The sequence below is a fragment of the Corythoichthys intestinalis genome, chromosome 6 (assembly GCF_030265065.1).
Source record: "Corythoichthys intestinalis isolate RoL2023-P3 chromosome 6, ASM3026506v1, whole genome shotgun sequence".
Taxonomy (NCBI): Eukaryota; Metazoa; Chordata; class Actinopteri; order Syngnathiformes; family Syngnathidae; genus Corythoichthys; species Corythoichthys intestinalis.
Window position 1 is genome coordinate 45,287,359 of NC_080400.1, and position 12,467 is coordinate 45,299,825.

The following is a 12,467-nucleotide window of genomic DNA, read 5'->3' on the forward strand; positions in this document are numbered from 1 at the left end:
AACCTAATGTGTTGGGTTATTTTACATTTGGTTTACAACAATTTGTGTTATGTTTATCTTTTCATGTGTGCCATTCAGTTTGTAGTTATATGACAAAAATGGAATGCAAAGCAAGCATAATTATATGACTATTCTGCAAGAAAATATTGCTTAGTTCATGCACACAGTTGAGTTACATTTGCATTTTCCCCTATTACACACCAGGCTTCACTGCACCCCTCAGTAAGGTGAGCATCAAAAGTTGGCATGTGGGGGTGACATTTAAACTGCCCCCAAATTTGCCAAAATGGATGCATAACGATGAAGAAAAGTGTATATCATGGTTGCATGACTTACATTTTCATAAAAGATGAAAAGATGAACATGTTCTAACACATATTTAGTCAATTACATGTACACACAACAGTATAAATTTAATGAATTTTTTGCGACGTTTCAGGGGAAGCTGGGCTTCCCTTACAGTCTTAGGCAATTGTCTCTGATGTACAGTATATATTTAGGTTATATACCAAACTTACAAAAATGATTCAAAATAAACTAACTTGATATTACCTTGTAAATTAATTTTAATTGACTTTTTATTTGTCATATGTTTTTCTTTCAATTATGTTAGGGGAGCCTAAGCCTCACCTGCCTTTCACTGACGGCATGTCACTGTAAAGCAACCATCTGCACCCAATATGAAAGTGGCTAGAGCATTAAAGCACAGGGCAAAGCAGTGTTATAAATATGTGTGATGTTCTTCCATATTGCTGAGCCTTGCTGGCTGACTGCAATAGCCCAGCTTGGATTTGGCCCACATCTTGTCAAAGCCTTGTTGGAGGATTTATAGCATGCCCCCTAATACATGTTCCCTCTCCAATAAGCAAAGATAAATGTCCTTGTTTTGCTTCCTACCCTTTTTTTCATGTTGCATAAACACAACAGACAAACCCACACATACTGAAACCCTGGGTTTAAATTTTGAATTATGGAACCCCATACCAACATCATCTGATATCTCCAGACACCACTATTTAGTGGCAACCGAAAGCTTGTTCAAACCTGGATGTTGTTTCATAATACGTAGACTGAGAGTAGAAATGTGCTGTATTTTTATCTGGATGTAATGAAGCCACAAAAATCTTAACCCAACAAAGAGAAGCTGTGGGAAGCTGAATTAAAATACACTGTGTCGATAATGAGCTATCTAAATTCAGAGTTTATATTGCTCGGAATTACACAAAAGCGTGGCTCCAGGCAGCACTAGCTGAATTTCAGCAGCTTTTTCTGCTCGACTGCCTGATCATTCCCCATGTTAAACGGCGACACGGTCAGTTCTGGTGAAAGCGTTTGAGATGCTGAATGTATCTGCAGGGCAATATTTTTAGTTTAAACCAACATCTTTTCTGCATACTTGGTGGCTGTCAACATGTTGGCTGCAATCTGTCACTCTCCCGCATGTGCGTGGCCAAGCACACCTAAACACACTCGAATGCACAGCACGGGATGTTAGCTCTTTAAGCCCTGATTGCTGACAACTCCGAAGCACATACTAAGTGGATACACACACATTTAGACACACGCGCCGACTTAAAAAGGATGACTCGAGGGTGACAGCGGTTAAAGGAGAATGCACGTCCACGCTTTCCTGGAACGAATCTGTGGCTAAATAGAAAATGACAGGAGTAGCGGCTCTTCAAAGTTATCTGGAAAACAGCATTGCATACTAGCGCTACAAAGGCGGATCCTCCACTACATATGACATGAAAGAACTATTTTGAGTTCGACTTCATGAACTATGAGAGGTTTGCAACTTTCTTGCAGCCTGTTTCTTGCCGTTTCTTCAATCACGACCGCAGAAAGCAACAACAATCAGTCTTTAAAAACCCTTACTAGTATCCAACTACGTCAAGTGTCAACTAAATACATTTGGCCAGCAGACTCATTCACGCATTACTTTGTAAAAGTTTTAGAGTAAACTTTCTAACTTTTTATCTCTGATCTTAGTCCAAGACTTGAATCAGAGGACTTTGTTTATGCCTGAGGGAAATTGGTGAAATATACACAGGAATGTATGAATACACAAAAGTTAAATAGGTCAACTAGATTATAACTTGCATGAGAAATCTTAAATTAACTAAAAAGCCCACACCAAAACACAAATCAATAACTGTGCATGGTGCTCGGAGTTTTAGTCTATTAAAAAATTGTGAAATCACAACTTTGGAACCTTTGGAGTGGCTATTATTACTGCTTTTAGAAAGTTGATTTAAAAAATAAATATTAATTTCGAAAGTGATTTGTAACACAAATGTATATATATATATATGTACTAAGTATTTTCTTTCTCATTTTTCATTATGTTGTATCATATGACAGTCACAATGTAAACTTATTCGTTAGTTATCAGTAATTTTCCTTCCTACAAGCAAGGTCATACACCCACCGATGGAAGCTCACATATACAGTATAGCACTTCAGAGGATAGTGTGCACACATCACTCTAAAGTTGCTTGTTCAATAGATATAAGGTCAAAGCTTAAACTGGAGGTCAGGTCAAGGCCTGTGTGTTTTCATCACAGCTTGCCAGGCACCAACAGCCAGTTCTTACCTGTGTCAAATGGCACCAGGGATGACATCTTTATACACACGTTGTGTGTCAGGACAGTCAGGCCAAACTGACAGGTGTCACCTTGTTTTTCTCCTGTGCTACAGCCATGCTCAGTCTGCAGGGAGTTGATTAGCAAGAACCTGTTGCCACATTTACCCACGGCACAATGCCAAGCTCATAAGAGAATTGAGCAGACATGCTGCATCGGGGACAGTGGTACACCTAAAATTAGCTCAGCGATGAAGCGCGACTGCCAACAGCATGGCACATATTTATGACATCTGGGTGTCATTATCACATATCTGAGGGTTAGGGTATTTGTCATCTGTTCTGAAATTCTAATGAGCTAATTACAGCAGTATATTGAATTAGTGTGTTGATAAATCATATCAATGCTTCATTTGCATTGTTTTTATAGTTCATTTACCGGTAATACATACTGTATACTGATAATGTAATTAAAAGTAATCCAAAGGCATTATGGACTGATACAGGAAAAAAACAAACAAACGTTGCAACGAACAATTTGAGCGTTTCCATTTGTCTAAGTTTTCCGCTGTAGCACTGAATGTTCCATCACAAACTAAAATTGAATGGACATAGAAATAATGACAATACAACTATTTTATGTTTTCCCCTTCATTACAGGTAAAAAAAAAAAAAATTCACACTCATGTGCAATTTAATAGCACTACTGTATATGTCATATTATTTCGAACAAATTAAAGGGGAGCACAATGCAGTGATTTATGCTTGGGTATTTAAATAGGTTAAATAAAGAATTGTGGGATTTTTTTTTCAATGTATTTGATTATACATTTTAAATAACTATTATCTATTTTAAGTGAGAGTGAAATAAATTATCGTCTTGGAATGCACCAAAAAATTTCACTTTGAACAGGAATGCTATGCTACAAAATTATATTCAAGCCCGCACAAATGATACAACGCTTGATATCAGTCTTAGAAATGGTCTATAATGAAGGCATGATCAGCTCACTACAGTTCTGATGCAATACAGCTCTGTATATTTCAAACACTTTATTTACATCTGCAGAATCTAATGAAATTGAATTCAACAGTGGTATTTTAAAATGTGACAAAGATCACCCAAGCCCTGCTTAGCTATTAGATTTAACAATGTGAGTACAACTACGGTTATAGTTTTGCAGTGGTGTTGAACTCGACTCTACCATTTATTTTGAATTTGTCTGAATGACACCACCAAAATATTTAAACTGTTCCCAGTATTGTCTTGTATTATAATAATAATTGATATTATTATTATTGTAGGTCTCGCTATCATTATTTTAAATAAAAAATAACAGAACTTTAAATAAAACATTTTTAATGAGTACAGTGTATTTCACTTGGCAGGTGAACCCAAGAGAGCACTGTACCTATCATCAAGTAACGACTCATTTGAGGAGCAGTGAGGTGAAAGCGGAAAGAGCAAACATCATGCAGCAATTAGTAATCTGCATCACAAGGGCATCCCTGTATCAACATAGGCGCCATCGAGTTAGCGTCCCACAGCGCAATATAGCAATGGCTTCTTTAAATGCAGTACTAGTACTTATATATAGTATTTCCTACCTTTGGAGTGAGCTGCGCTCAAACCCAGAGCGACCACAGCCAACACACCGGCTGCTGCCAGCATCTTCGCGGCGAAGACCTCTTTTATCTTCTTCTTTGCTTTGTATCTTGAGCTCTTTTCCTCTTTCTTCCTCCTCTTTACGTACTCTTGTGGTCGGTCACTCCCCACACCCTCCGAGTAGTGCGGAACACGTCGCTGACTGGATGCAGGACAAGGCTCGCAAGCGTGTTGTAAAATGTAAAAGACGGATCCGCGGTGCACTGTGCGCGGCGGTGGAGAGGAAGCAAGTGGAGAGATTTCTGCTCAAACGGGACCAGGAGCTGATACTAGCCCGGGACTGTGCCGGTGTATACGTCACAGGGAGGAGAGAAATTAGTTTTTCCCCCACCTTTCGCCATGCAAAGCCATGCCTCCTTATCCTCCACCTTCATTACATCTGCTCACGCTTGTACACCTTACATTCAGTAAGAACTCTGACTTGTACTTGTTTTGTTCATTGTTATCGCAAAGAGAGCTACGCGTACAGCAGGAGAAACTCCACAATCGCACTTGAAAAAAAAATATAATGGGCTAATATTCCCAAACTCCATACTATCTGTGTCCAGTTGATTTTTATCGCAGCAGATCATACAGTTTGTAGGGTTTTTTTCCACCTCACCTCTAAGTGCCGTTATTTGGCAGTTTTTTCATTGTTTTGGCTCTAAACCTTATTTGAATTATTTTGTGAGGGCAGAATGCAAAACTGGTCTCGGGTTTTCTCTATCAAGTTTTTGAACCACAAAATCCACGTTTTCTCCTTTAATATAAATAAATAAATAAATATATATATATATATATATATACACACACTTTGTGTGTATATACACTTATACACACAAAGTGGGGCAAATAAGTATTTAGTCAACCTCTAATTGTGCAAGTTCTCCCACTTGAACATATTAGAGAGGCCTGTAATTGTCAACATGGGTAAACCTCAACCACAAAATCACATTGTTTGATTTTTAAAGAATTTATTTGCAAATCATGGTGGAAAATAAGTATTTGCTCTATACCAAAAGTTCATCTCAATACTTTATGTACCCGTTGTTGGCAATAACGGAGTTCAAACGTTTTCTGTAACTCTTCACAAGCTTTTCACACACTGTTGCTGGTATTTTGGCCCATTCCTCCATGCAGATCTCCTCTAGAGCAGTGATGTTTAAGGGCTGTCGTTGGGCAACAATCTGCTATGGCAGCATATAGAAATATTCTTCTGTCAAACACAACAGTTCTTTTGGCTTAAAATGTAGCAATTTATTTTAAAGAGGGGTGCAAGAGCAGAAACTCTTTTTTCAGTCTTGTCTGTGTTTTACCATATAAATGTACAATCAGAGGTGGGTAGAGAAGCCCAAATTTTTACTCAAGTAAAAGTACCGTTACTTCAAAATATTACTGAAGTAAAAGCAGTCCAAAAAATGTACTCAACTACAAGTAGAAAATTATTTGGTGAAAAGAATACTCAAGAATACTCAAGTCATGAGTGATATTGTGCGTAACTGCTTATATTTTTGTTGGATTTTTTTTTTTTTTTTTTTTTTAAATAACAGTGTTTTTTTTTTTCTGGGCACAAACTTATCTATATGGACGGTTGTTAAAATGATACTGTACAATAACCCATTACATAACCACATTAAGCCAAAGAAATACCAAAAATAAATAATTGAGTTCCGACGAGAGAAAATAAATTACATACATCAAGCATCAGTCATCATCAATCAAGTGTCCAAAGGGCATGACTGACTTCTGGTGGAGAAAATAATTCCAAGTTTGAATAGTGAAGAGTTCCTTCATGATTACTATTTTGAAATTAAAAGGATCATATCTCCACTTTTCTGTGGTCAATTAGTGTCAAATAAAAACTGGGGGAGAGGTTAAAATCTGCGCTTTCGAGTCATGTGGAGACCAGCGCTCTATATCAAATACTTGCTGCTCATGCTTTAAAGATGCCACAGGACTGAACAGGTCTGCGTGAAAATAGAACGGCAAGCTTGCGTCTGATTGGTATAATGGAGTCATATGATTATTGTTGCGACGTTTCATTGGTAAAATCTGCAGAGCTACTCCGGTAATACACCAGGCACGTCTCTACTCTCTGCATCGCTGGCAAAAAAATAAATAAATAAATAATCAGTCTAATATGAAGAATAAAGAAGGAAAATTTAACGACTTGTATAGCCCAAAGTAGCAGAGTAATACCCCTTTCCCACTGGCCAAAAAACCCATGTCAAACCCCTAACAATCGACCTTTAGTGGCAGTGGGAAAGGTGCAGCGACCCGCCTCGACCCGTGTCAATCAACCCGCCAAGCGACCCACGTCATGCAGTGTGAAAGTGAAACCCCGGGTCAACAGTCAACACCCTAATCTACGTGGTGACGTAGGCTCTTACGTGATGCGTCATAACAACGTGCCAGGCGCCTCCCATTTAACACGCCCCACAAACATAGTTACGTCGATGCTCATAACAAAACTAGTAGAAGAAGAAGAATTCACGTCGCCTACGTTGCTTTAGCACAAGCAGAGTGTTGATTATCTGCTGCATTTCGATCATTTTGAGGGAAGTAAAAAGCATGAAAACAGACAACACAAACGGAAAGGAGGCTTCCATGTTGCTCTGCATTGTTTACTTCCTTGAACTGAATGAATTCGGTCGCACTTGTTGACGTGCATTTTAGCGTTGTGACGTCACGTAACCTTATGCACGGCTGAGGAGGGGTGGGGGGTTAGACGGGTGAAGAAAAAAAAAGACACAGCTTTTTTTTTTTTGTCCATGGGAAAGGTGCCAAATGCCAATTGCTAGTGGGTTGCATCGGCTTGGAAAAAACGCGCGTTGACCCACTAGTTTCAGTGGGAAAGGGGCATAGGAGTAGTGTTTTTTTTTTTTCCCCACAAATCTACTCATCTGAAAAGCAAAAAGTATAACTAAGTAAAATTACTCTTAGAAGTACATTTTTCTCAAAAAGTTACTCAAATAAATGTAACGGAGTACATGTAACGTGTTACTACCCACCTCTGTGTACAATATATTGTATACAAAATGTACACAGTACATTTGAATGATAAAAAAAGGCCCAATAATATTCTAAAACTATATTTAATAAGGTTTCAACATACACTTCACCATCAGTTGATAAGACAGCCCCTACTGACAATGTGCCATGCCTTCCCGTAGGGGGCCCACCCAGGCAGAACGTTGAGTTGGCTTTCACTGTGAACTCAAGCCCACGCTGCGTTCTAACCCCGGATTTAGGTGGAAACGTTTTACTGCATACAAGCAGGAAGGAGTGTCTCAAGAGTGATTTGGTCGCGGATTCAAGGTAATTATTACATTAAATAGGACCATGCATGCACTTTCAACTTAAAAAGCTCTTTGTTTTGTGACAGCTACCACGTTGAATCACACGATAGCATAATTTTAGTTTGAAATATTTACGTAAAATTTATTCTAACTTCCCGTTTGTTTGTTTTTTTTTTTGCTTTCGATCAAGAATCTAAACTGTTCTATGTTTATATTCATCGAAATTCCGGGATGTACGCATTTATTTACGATAATTTTCACCTTAAAAAGCTCTTTGTAATCATAGCCGCTATGTTGTATCTGTACACAGTAGCATAACTTTACATTCAAATGATCAGGTAGTTTTCGTCCAAATGCCTGTTTTTTGGCAAAAATGTATGAATTTAAACATTTCTGCCTCCATACAAAAAAAAATAATTATTTTGTGCAACATTTCATTTTAAAATGACGAGGGCCAGATAGCCAGTATTGTGTCAAATTTTGCACCCAATCACAAATTTGCGGTTCTGCAAATGCACGTAATGTTAAAAATGGCCACGAATGCAGCGGGTCCAAAGTAAACACTACAAACTGTCTTTGAAGAAAGGAATTGAATTTACGTTTGATCATGGACGGACATGTAAAAAAAGTTCCCCTCAGACACATCCATGTTAGCTGCACACAACAACTGCATGGCGTTCTCTCTGTTAACTGTTAATTTACATTAATTTACATCATTTTCGTGTTGCACATGTATGTTAATGATGTAACTTGTTTATCTAACACCTTTGGATAACATTCAGAATCAAATTGAATGTAAATGCCACAAAAGCTCTGAGAGCAAAATATTATAAGGCTGAGAAATTTGATAGAAGTCCGGCAAGACATGCTGAGGCAACAGCAATATCGGAATTCAACCTAAACAAGTTGTGATTGTATATAGAAAAATACAAATTTTACTTTTTGAGTAAAATTAAGACGTTTCTGCATGCTTTGTGATTTATTAGCTGTTGAAAACTAAAAATAAAAAATATAATAAGTTGCTATTTTGGGCAAAAACTCATATGATATGTTAAATATTGACATTGATCCTGAAAATATAGGTGATTAGAAAGTGTAAAAAAAAAAATTTATCTGGATTTTATTAGGGAACAAATTTGAATTTGCTAATGGAGACTCATATATGCCTAAGGGAGGTGTGTGTTTTGGTTTTAGGTCGCTAGCGGCTTTGGTTTTGAAAATGTATGAATTTTAAGTTTTTGAAAATAGGATCGGCCCCGTGTCCCGTCAACTGATAGTGAAGTCAATGGGTTCAAAATGGGGACAAATAGGGACGGGCCATCAGGTCGAAGAGGTTGTAGGCGTGTCCGCTGACTTTACTCAAAAACCAGACCTCACCCAAGTGACAAAAGTCAACTTGTTACCATTGCTTGTATGGATGATACTTTGTTTAGATGGTTCCCATGTCTACAGAATCCATCTACCAAGCCTGCAAGACTTTAAGAACACGAGGAGAAGCATCTCTCCCATCAGTGGGGTTTAGCGAAAGAGAAACAACCAGCTGGCAGCGGCCCAGGAAGCCCAGTGTTATGGAACCATGTACTGTAAAATGTTTACTTGCCTCATCATATTCTCACACATACACAGCCATGTGATGGATAACCTAATTTGAGATCACATGTCAATGAATCTCAGCATTATGGAAATTGAAAGTAATGGGCCGCAGACAACAATAGTGAGTGGGCTGACTCAGTTTTTGTCATTTTGCAGTAGTTTTATTATTGTCGCCTAATAGATGGGACTAAATGATTAGTGCAGTAGTCCTATACATTGGTGGCCAAAATATTTTAAAAATGTCATAAAAAAGTGAAGTTTCTATTATTTTGGGGGTAAAAACATTTATCCATTAACATTAGGGGGGAAAAATCATCTTAAACTCAAGTATACTTCATCAATGGTCCATAAACAGCTTTATTTTCGATAACATGTCCGATGTGTCTGGTCTTGGAATCTGCCAGGTTTTTTACACATAATTTATCAACATCATTGCACCAAAGAGTACTAATTACAGCTTTAAGCACACCCTATTTAGGTGGATGGCTACTGGACACCTTCTTTATAATTGTCCACAAGATTTCATTTGGGTTGAGATCTGGTGAATTCCTGGGCCACTCCAGAATTTCGACCCCTTTTTATTAGAACTGCCTTGTGGCAATGCACAAAATATTTTTGAAACACTTCACAAGCGTGAAAATCCATAAAATGCACTCTAGATGATAGTCACAAATGTGTGAATTCCAGCATTGTTCTTGAAAGATGCCTCTTCTCAGTTCATTTTGTACTTGCGTAACTAAAAAAAAAAACTCCCAAAATTAACTTATAACTTAACAACTATAGTTCTGAGTGGCTCAATTTGCGAGGTTCCTTCAGAAATTAATGACATATTTCAGGTTTGTGATTTGCCATCGAGAGCCACCCAATACGCAGTGGGCTTATCAGGTCCCTGAGCCCTGGGTTTTTCATATGCATATGGGGTCATCCAGACAATATCATGCTTCTGAGGCTCATGGCCAAATATGACTGGAGCGGATATGGGCCAGATGTACACCAAATTTAGGCCCAATTTCATGAAACGGACCCGCCCCAGTGTTTGTTTGAACAATGGGCCTCACTCACTATGGCTTCACTTGCCGGATAAGCAAACAGTTTTGTGCCAGAACTGGTCCAAAGTAGCAAACACAACATTATTGTATGGCCTGGATACAGCACACATGTTACCCAATCTGGGCCAGATGTAGTCCAGATTCCCAGATATGAATCCATAGAGTTTGGCCCATTGTTCAAATAGACACTGGGGCAGATTCATTTTATGAAATTGGGTCGAAATTTGCAGTACATCTGGCCCATGTCCACTCCAGTGATATTTTGCTATGTGGGTAACGTTAACACGCGAATGAATAACTTGTTTAACAGTCAAGCAGTGACATTTTTTTTTTTTTTTAAATAATTTTATTGTCATCATCATCGGTATCACTGACAATCATTGACAATTACAAAATGTGATATGATTTGCCCGAAGGAACCGAAGAAGAAGACAAAGGCGGACGGGAGGAAGCATACGCTTATCAGTTTCCCGTCCCCCAACTAAAGATTGTATTCAGACATGGTACATACATCAGATGGCCACAAAACTGTACAATAAAACAATCTACAATCTGGGTTTAGTAACTCAGCGTCCAGTCAAGCAGCTCGATTAATTTCAGGGCGTACAAGGTTATGGCTTTCTCATGTCCCTGACATTTTTGCATCTGTTTGCTGTGGGAACATTTTGTTGTGGCTATGTGTGTGGCAAAAGTGATTATGTGTTATCACAGCTGGTGTGAGTAGCGACTCAAAATGCTTTTCTTATAAGTGTCTTAAAAAGATACATTGCTAAGGTGTTGTAAGACAAGGCCCCAAAGCCTTATATAAAGGAATGTTGTTTTTAACCTCATCAACTGACATCAAGCTGCAAGGTAACATAAATGGGAATGTGTTGTTTTCAACCTTACCAAGCTGACTCCCAAAACATCGGCAACCATACCAAGATGACTCCCAAAACATCGGCAACCTTACCAAGCTGACTCCCAAAACATCGGCAACCTTATCAAGCTGACTCCCAAAACATCGGAATGTGAACATAACATGTTTTTCTCGTCAACCGTGTGAAACATCTAATCGCACTCGAACGGGAGGGGAAGTTACGGGGCGCGGTACTTGCTATAAAGAAGCGACGGAGACAAGTACAATCAGAGTCTGCTGTGGGTTTACGCGCGGACGCCCAGCCTTGGTATTTCTTCGCTCACTATTACTGAGGACGCCCGGCTCTCCGTCCTTCCAGCACACGGTAATGAGATTTATGTTATTGCATGTAATCTATGAGCTGAAATACAATTGTTGCTTGTTTGCTTGTACGCTTTATACTGTGGGTTAAATAAAATGTGCCGCTTGTTTAACGCAGTGAAGTGTTATTGTTTGCTGTCCATGTAAGTCGCCGACGATCCGCGATCCTGAAGTTAATAATAAGTCATAGCAATTGATTATGAGTTGTGACTATTATATTATTTGATACTGTAATTGATTATAAGCAGTGTCTACTCAGAGAATGGTTGTCTGATTGGATATAACAGACAAATTAACCCATTGTAGCCTGGTGATTGGGTATCAGCCTCGCTACTATTCATTTTCATTGATACTGTGATTGATCATAAGCAGTATCAGAATTGTTTCAAAACAGGTGTACATGGTGGCAACAATTGGCGCACACAAAGATCACTGTAACAATTTCATCAGACATGAATGTATGAGGATTAACGTCTCCACAGCGAAAAACATGCTTATTATTAGTTTTTTACAGTATCTTTTCCATATACTCAGTAAACTAGACATTTGAATCAGGAGCTCGGTAGACACAGCAGATAAATAATGTGTTCAAGATTCTTGTAGAGACTCCTGCCGTTGATAAGTTTCAGCTTACCGTCCAAATCCACGAGTTGTTATACTGGTCCGCTGTGGAGTATTTACAGTTATCCAGCTATTGTAGAAGTTGTGGTCCAGAAGTGTGGTTTCAGATGTCATCATTTATTTTCGTCAGCTGGTCAAGACTCGTAATAGCTTTAATCTTCATATCTTGCATCTTGACAATTATCCTGCAATCCGAGACCCAGGTGTTGGCTGTTTTCCCAGCTTTCTTGAGTTTACGTGCTTTTCTTGCAATTTCGGCATTTCGGTGAGTCAAGTTGTCATTCAAAAAAATATTCGACCCTTTCAGGTGGTGGCGCTGGTTAAGCAGGGCAGTCTTGGTCTTGTGGTCTGCCAGCTTCATGAGCACCGTCGCCGAAAGCAGCGACGGATGTCCAGCGGTTCCATATTTATTCCATACTCTTTCAGCTTAGCAATTGCTAGTTGCGCCACTCTGTCACCT

The 12,467-nt window shown here is 38.8% G+C and overlaps 1 protein-coding gene across 1 annotated transcript in view; it reads right to left on the bottom strand.

The window, feature by feature from the left end:
• Window positions 1–4,536, bottom strand: part of LOC130917027 (calsyntenin-2-like) — a 322,125-nt gene extending 317,589 nt beyond the window's left edge. The window contains exon 1 of the mRNA XM_057838073.1: window positions 4,190–4,536. Coding sequence (XP_057694056.1) covers window positions 4,190–4,253 — 64 coding nt within the window. The 5' untranslated portion in view covers window positions 4,254–4,536. The remainder of the gene's footprint in view (window positions 1–4,189) is intronic.
• Between the last annotated feature and the right edge of the window lie 7,931 nt (window positions 4,537–12,467).